Source organism: Falco biarmicus, chromosome 2 (genome assembly GCF_023638135.1).
Source record: "Falco biarmicus isolate bFalBia1 chromosome 2, bFalBia1.pri, whole genome shotgun sequence".
Classification (NCBI taxonomy): Eukaryota; Metazoa; Chordata; class Aves; order Falconiformes; family Falconidae; genus Falco; species Falco biarmicus.
Window position 1 is genome coordinate 93379197 of NC_079289.1, and position 7412 is coordinate 93386608.

Genomic DNA, 7412 nt, shown 5'->3' on the forward strand with positions numbered 1-7412 from the left:
GGGTTTGAAGCTAGATGAAGCTATTCAAACTACCATTACAAATCAGCTCACAACTCTTCACATTATTTAGTGTTCCATAATGATGAAGCCTGTAGTAATTGCAGATAAACCTGTATCATTAATTTCAATTTTCAAAAGCAAATGACTGTTACAGACAGTCTCACAGAACTAAATGAGGTTCCTAACTGTTTCCACCTACATTTTTGGATTTAACTTTTAATTTATTGTGACTGAAAATGCTTACAACCAAGATTAAATCATGACTGAAATCAGTGGATCTACCAGTGTTCTACAATGCCAAATAAACAAGCTTTAAAAGGCTGAAGCCCAAATACTCATAAACTTCAGTATCCTCTCCCAAAAGTGGCCTTTTGTTAAGCACGTACACAAACATGAGATATTTCACTTCTGAAAATGTGAAGTCTGTGAAGGTCACAAATTTACAGATTTTCCTCTTTCAGTCTTTACATATAAAACCTAAACTTTACATAAAACCCCTAAAACTCCTAAATAATTGCAACTAAGTTCTACAAAAAATAGTTTAGAAAAGCATATTAAAATAAAAAAGTGCTGCAAATTAAATCACACTGTTTATAAAACATCATATAAATATTATATATTTATATAAGAGTTTTACTTCTATTTATTTATGAAACTGTATTGTTTTACACTCATCTGTACACATCTCGCGCTGAGCTTCTATTCCTCCTAACCATCCAGCTTACAAGACCTCATTACTAGAAGAGCCTTACAGCATAATACTACAATATAGGTAGAATCTGAAGAATAGGGACAAAAATAATCCCATCTAGTTTATTTTTTGAGTAAAAATATGACTAATTTTCTGACCAAACAGCAGATATAATTTAGTGTATTATTTCCCCCCGGTATACAATAAGCTACAATGTATAGCTGCTACGATGATGAAAGGAGCTTAGCATATACACGAAAAGGTTAAGTAGATAGCTTTTATAATCATTACACTGCCTTAAATGTCCATGTGATTTGACAGTATTGTTAAAAACATCAATGAGTAATCAAACAAATAATAGAACACATTACATTTCTCCCAAATTGTACATCCAGGGGCTGCTTTACATGTCTGGTTGCAACAGAGAAACTTCCCATTGATGAAGAATCCTTTGTGGTACTTGTTTAGTAAATCAGAATTGTCTTTAATTTCTGGAAAGCACAAAGAAACCAAAGAGAACATGACTGGCTGCAAAATGGGAAAGTTCCTTATGATCAATAGTCTGCTTCACCCAACCATGGGACCCCAGAGTGCTTACCAACTACTAGCTGTAGACATACCATTCTTATCTCTATACCATGTTCCTCTATGCAAACTCAAACCTGAAATCCATAACCCCCAGCTACCTGTCTCTCTGAGAAAGAAACTGAGCGTAAAGAAGGAGATACAATACAATCCAGTGAAACACCCAAAGCCAAAACAGGATCCAACAGCTATGATTCAAAATCATGGATCTCATAAAGATTTCACTATCAATAATAAAAGTAATTAAAGGAAAACATTTTCATATATCAAAATATGCCGAGTATTTTCCTAGAACTATCTACTGTAAGAAAATTATATTCACTGATACTTAACACACTATATGGCAAATCAAACTAACTTTTATCTGTTAAAATACAGTTCTTATTTAAGCACATCAAAAGGGAACAGCATCACAGAAATATTTATTTCATATCTGAAGGACTGCATTACTTTAGAATAATAGCACCAGTAGTATCACTGTGCTAGTGATTCATTAGTTCTGTAAGCTGTAATAGCAGTTTTGGATTCAGAAGGTATCTAGAAGAAATGTTGAAGCCATAGAGTAAGACTTTAAAAACTGGTTGTGTCAGGACAGGTTTTCAGTTGTGCTGCAGTGAGCCAGTGTAAACCCAAGATTTCTGAACATGCAAGAGTTCTGCAAAAGGATCAGGACACCCCTTTATGACAAGTGCTTTTCATACACTTTTTAAAAGGCTTGTAGGCATTTGAATATTTGTGCTATTTGTCTCATGAGCATTACAAAATATATCACTTACACAACCTTACTTTTCACCAAAAATATTACTATAAAACTTGGTTTCTAGAAGGCTTGGTGTAGTTTGTTGAATGCTTCTGGTCCACATGCTTCGTAACTTTGCTAAATTAATTGACATATCCTCACTTCTGTGTGTGCAAAGTGAGTCACAGAGAGGTAGCTCATACACAGCCTTACTAGTAAAATTGAGGAGAATATTTGTTCACAGCCTATTTTTGTTCAGACAGCCTGTTCTGTTCCTACAATGGCTGGCATGCCTGAGAGATGCCCTATTCGATGTGAGGCTTTTGCCTTCACTGGAGTTACGCAGGGACACAGTTTTCTGCTTATAACTTACGTTTGCATTACTGTGATTTTGCTTCATTGAAAACAATAGAAATTTCCTTGAAAAAAAAAAAGAGGAAAATACAAAGGAAAAAACACTAATAGTATTGGTTATCAAAATGGCATTTATGCAGGTAAGCACTATACTAGACACATCAGGAATGGTTGTGCTCTATTAATCTGCATCAGCAAAGGCTGAACATATGATGAAGATTAAAAAATGCCCATTAAAAGTAATTTAAAAAGCACTTTATTTTGCTTTATTTCTCACTGAAACCTTCAACCTTTAAAATTTCTAATCCCTTCTTGAAAGTACCATGCATTTTAACCAGTCAGTGCTGAAGTGTGAGAGAGACTAAAAATAAATTACAAAGAAGGGCACAACATGATGAGGCAGGAGCATTTTCCTATCTCTCCTCATGTTATTTGAATATTTTGCTACACAAAAGAATACTGTTACCTTTATGCAAAGCTGCAAGCCACCGCTCCCGGCTCTCTTCATTAGCGGCATAGACATAGAGAAGTCCACCCTTGTACACAACCTGGAACAGGTTGGGAAAGCCAGCATGGTGAGACTGTACCGCCTGAAAGCAGGAGGGGAGAGGAAAAGGGGATGGGAACCCAAAAAATAGGCTTTGTGGACCCACATCAAACTCCAGCAACTTAGTAATGTTTCTCAGAGGTCACATATTATTGCCATTTCATATAAATACTTCATATTTCATATAAATATAAATATGTACTGCCTTAACCAAAGTGGTTCATGCCCGAAAGCACAGTTGCAGAAACAAAAAACAGTACCGAATATTTCTGGATATTGCCATCTTCTATGTACAGAAGACCTTACAGCCCACATGCAAACTCTTTCTTTGCACTTCAGTTTTTCCACATTCATCTTCCAGCTTCTGGCTTGTGTTACACAAGGCCAGACCAAAGGCTCACCGAAGCCAGGAACCTGTCTCTGACAGTGTCCAGTAACAAATGCTGAGGCAAAGTACATGCTTAGGGCAGCTGCACAGTAATCAGAATCCTGATCCAATGCATTTATAATTAATGGCCTTTGAGAGGTGTTTTTCTTCTGAGAATTCACTCAATTGCCTTTTTAAGCAAATAACTAGTATCTACAACATCCTGCAGTTAGTAATCCTACATCTCAGCTACACAATGTCAACGGTCAGCTTCTTTTGCTTGTTTTCAGCCTACCTTCTGCTAGCTTTGTTTGATGCCTACCTAATAATTGCTAACATCTGCTTTGCTTTTTGGATCATGTTTAGTACTGTCTGTCTGTGCGTGTGTCTGTGTTAGGTCAGAGTTTCATTTCCCTCGTGTACATTGCTTTTTAGTCATCTGCACTGAATTTCAAATGCCACTTTGTTGCTTTTGTTTGTTAGACTGAAGAACTGTTGTTATTAAATGTGTACTCCCACTGGTAAGTATATACAACTGATCAATTTGTTTCCTGTCTCCTTTAGTTAAATGGTGGAGCCCTGTGAGCTTTTATCTTTAATATGTTATTCATCCGATCTATTAGTCATTGTCAAGTCTCTCCTCTGACCTCTCTTCAGTTTACAACATCTTTCTTCAATTATAGTCACCAGAACTAGACACAATATTCTCCTGGTGATCACAGTAGTGTCAAAATACATTGAGTGCTTTCACTCAATATTGCCTGCTTCCATGGCCAAGGATGCCATTAGCTCCTTTGGCCACAGTATCACACTGGGAATTTATGTTTAGCTATCATGATCCTAAAGTAATCTTTAGAGATCCTCCTTCCCAGAACAGACTCACCCACCCTGTATAAACTATAGCATACACTTTTCCCCCCACTTAATTGAATTATGCACTCCTGACATAAATACACTAATTTAACATAAATGTGTCATTCAGTGCCATAAAACTGGGAGAGGGAGAAGGGAAAGGAAGACTGGAATGACACCTAGGATCAACCAGGCAGTGAAATATGAAGTTTCTCTCATGAGGTTGCCCTTGGGCATGGCAATTATTACAGGGTCACGAATTAACGCACTATTCAGTGACCCTGCTATTCACTCTAGCAGCCTGCTGCTTGCAGTTGCACTGTTTGGCAGTGGCACTCCTGAAGGGAACCTGCGGCCACTTCTCACATCTGCGTGTCCCATTGCCCATAGAATCGAGATTGATGGGGGGTCTAGAAGGAACCCAAGCTGGGCAACTGAAACGGATGAAAGGCAGCAAATTTGAAGTTATGGCTTTCTCATCACATTTAATTCTTAAACGTGTGTAGAGCTTTGTGCAGCTTCATCTTCTGATAAAAGGTGTATGTAGCCTTGGATTTTCTGACTATGGCATATTTGAATGGTAATCGGGCAGTCAGGAGTCAAATCTTGCACTTAGTATTGTAGGCCAAAAAAAACTAAGTTGAAAGAGGCAGTGAGAATTAAAATAAGAATTTTTAAGTGCTTAATTGTGCCTTAAAACAAGTGATAATCAGTGTAGTGATCTGTATCTTCCAGATAATATTAAAGCAAATGTCTGATAGACCTTTGAACATAAAAGAAACAAAACTTGATCTAAAAGATATCACAGTCAATTAAAAAATATTTCAGCAAGTCACACCTTCAATGATAGAGACTGATTTTCTATTTGTTGTAATTATCAGCAGCACTCAACAGTATTAGGTATCACCACTCAGGACAGGATTAGTAAGTGTAACTTTAGGATGACTGTCATATTTCATAGAATCACAGTATCATTTTGTTTGGAAGAGACCTTCAAGATCATCAAGTCCAACCATTTTGATATGTAAATGAAACACAGTCCATGGCTAACCTGAAAAGGATATTGTCTTGCAGGAGGTGTTGTTTCCTCAAGATTCACTGTCTCAACACATCGGATTTTCTCAATCTCAATGGATCCCCTTTTGCTTCCTTTTTTCTAAGAGAGAACAAACATAGCAGATGGTAAACTAATCTTAACACAATAAATATTATAGTTTTACTGTTTTGTACAGTTTCATGGTTTAAGCTGTATAAGCCATAGCTTCAGGTCTGTTGAACTTTAAAAGAAAAGTGGTTAAAAACCTCCTTGGTACCCTACCTGCATCTAACATATCAATCAAATTCCTTTATAAATCAGTTACATTAATTACAGGACACAGCCCTACATCTGAGAAAGCATCTGCTGCAACTGCAGGAGTACAGGGAAGAAGAGAAGACTAGAAGGAAAAAATGGAGGAGGAATTAAGAGGAAAACACCTTAAGTGCAAACCAGAAGCCAAACTGTGGCATTCATAATTTTGCTAAGGTAATGCAGCTTGTTCTCTCTGAGCTTCCCTGCAGTTTTTTAATGGGATGTAACTCACAGCAGGAGTCCAAATCTACAGATTGGAGCAAAAACTTAAAAATAAGTTGTCTTGGACATATATTTGCATTCCTGATGGGAGATCTGAGTGGAAAGCCATCCTTTTGTGCTACACAGTCACTCCTTATGAAACAAAGATAGTTTAACCATCTGCTTTGGGCAGCTGAGGGATGAGATTCTGAACCAATTATGCCTTATAGAAGTAACTTCTGAAGCCAGTTATTTACATCAGTTCAAAGGTAAGCCTGGACAAGGAAAACATTGCTGTTCAAGACAATGTGTAAACATATGCCGATGTTAATTACTTGCTTAAGTTCTCCTTGGAAGGACACAAACAGATGCTCAATGGTAAGCACAACTGTAAGACTTGTTCTGAACAGAGACAGTCCTATGCCTGCAGCTAAGTGTTTTCATGAACTGAAACTAGGATATGATATCCTATAATTCTACTCAAAACGAAGTACACCTGTTGTTCTAACACATAATGTCTGGTGAAGTTAAAGAGAAGACAACTAGAGGAATAAGGTGACACTGGAAAATCTTAAAACAGTTTACTTAAAAAAAATACTTCTTACCCCTTTGTTATATTCATAATAAGAAAGGTTTGCTTTCGTCAGAACAAACAACCTTTTCTTGTAATTAATTGGTGATATCTTTTTCTTCTGTTGTGACTTCTTTAAAAGAAGTTCTTCTAGAACTGTTTTCTTCTCCATTATATTTCCCTAAAAGAACATCATAATTATTTTTATTACTACTATTAATAAATATAGAATTGTAATAATGAATATATTGAGTCATTCTCCTCTGTTTCATACAATTTTACAGTAATAAACATTAAAAAAGCATGTGTTTAATATTGCTTAAACAAATGAGGTAGTTTAGCTTATTCACTCAGTAAAAACAATCATAGTATACAAAAATTAAGCTACGGATATAGCATAGTTCTAAACAAGGTGTCTCTGTTATCCTTTATCATCTGAGGATCTCTCCTTTTAAAGTCATGCACCCTTTCTGGCAAAGAGCAGTCTGCTCTATGCACAAATGCATTACATCTGCAGCATAACATGGAACTCATTACAGCAGGGAAAAGACCAACAACAAAAGAGAAAACCCTTCTATTTACAGACCAGAAAAACATACCCAGTGCTGACAGGTGTGTTCCCTGAACTGTAAATTTCCCATTTCTTTCTTCCAACAGAAACAAACGCACTTTTATGGAACAATGACAGGGAGAAAAAATCTAAAAGTAAAAAATGTTCTTGTATGGCATATATGTACATATATATTTATCTATTTATTTTTTCTTAGCTTTGATAATCATACAGCAGTAAATGACAGCAATCACACAATCACAGAATCACAGTAGCAGTTAGGTTGGAAAAGAGCTTTAAGACTGAGTCCAATCATTTACCTAATAATGCCGAGGCCACCACTAAACCGTGTCCCTACATACCATATCTACTAACCTCCAGTCAGTGGAAACCCCCCAGTTAGCCAGGACTGCTGCTAAATGATTGAAAGTGGCTCGGTGAGCACTGAGCACTTCTGCCAGCTCCCTCAGCACCCTTGGGTGGATACCATCCAGCCCCATAGACTTGTGCCTGTCTAAGTGGTGCAGCAGGTCGCTGACCATTTCCCCATGGATTATGGGGGCTTCATTCTGCTCCCCATCCCTGTCTTCCAGCTCTGGGAGCT

At 37.0% G+C, this 7412-nt stretch overlaps 1 protein-coding gene across 1 annotated transcript in view; it reads right to left on the minus strand.

Annotated features, from left to right (window-relative positions):
• Positions 1-6430, minus strand: part of BMX (BMX non-receptor tyrosine kinase) — a 29053-nt gene extending 22623 nt beyond the window's left edge. The window contains exons 1-4 of the mRNA XM_056329102.1: positions 6293-6430; positions 5187-5291; positions 2836-2917; positions 1063-1182 (exon numbers count right to left, since the gene is read on the minus strand). Coding sequence (XP_056185077.1) covers positions 1063-1182; positions 2836-2917; positions 5187-5291; positions 6293-6430 — 445 coding nt within the window. The remainder of the gene's footprint in view (positions 1-1062; positions 1183-2835; positions 2918-5186; positions 5292-6292) is intronic.
• Positions 6431-7412: the final 982 nt, after the last annotated feature.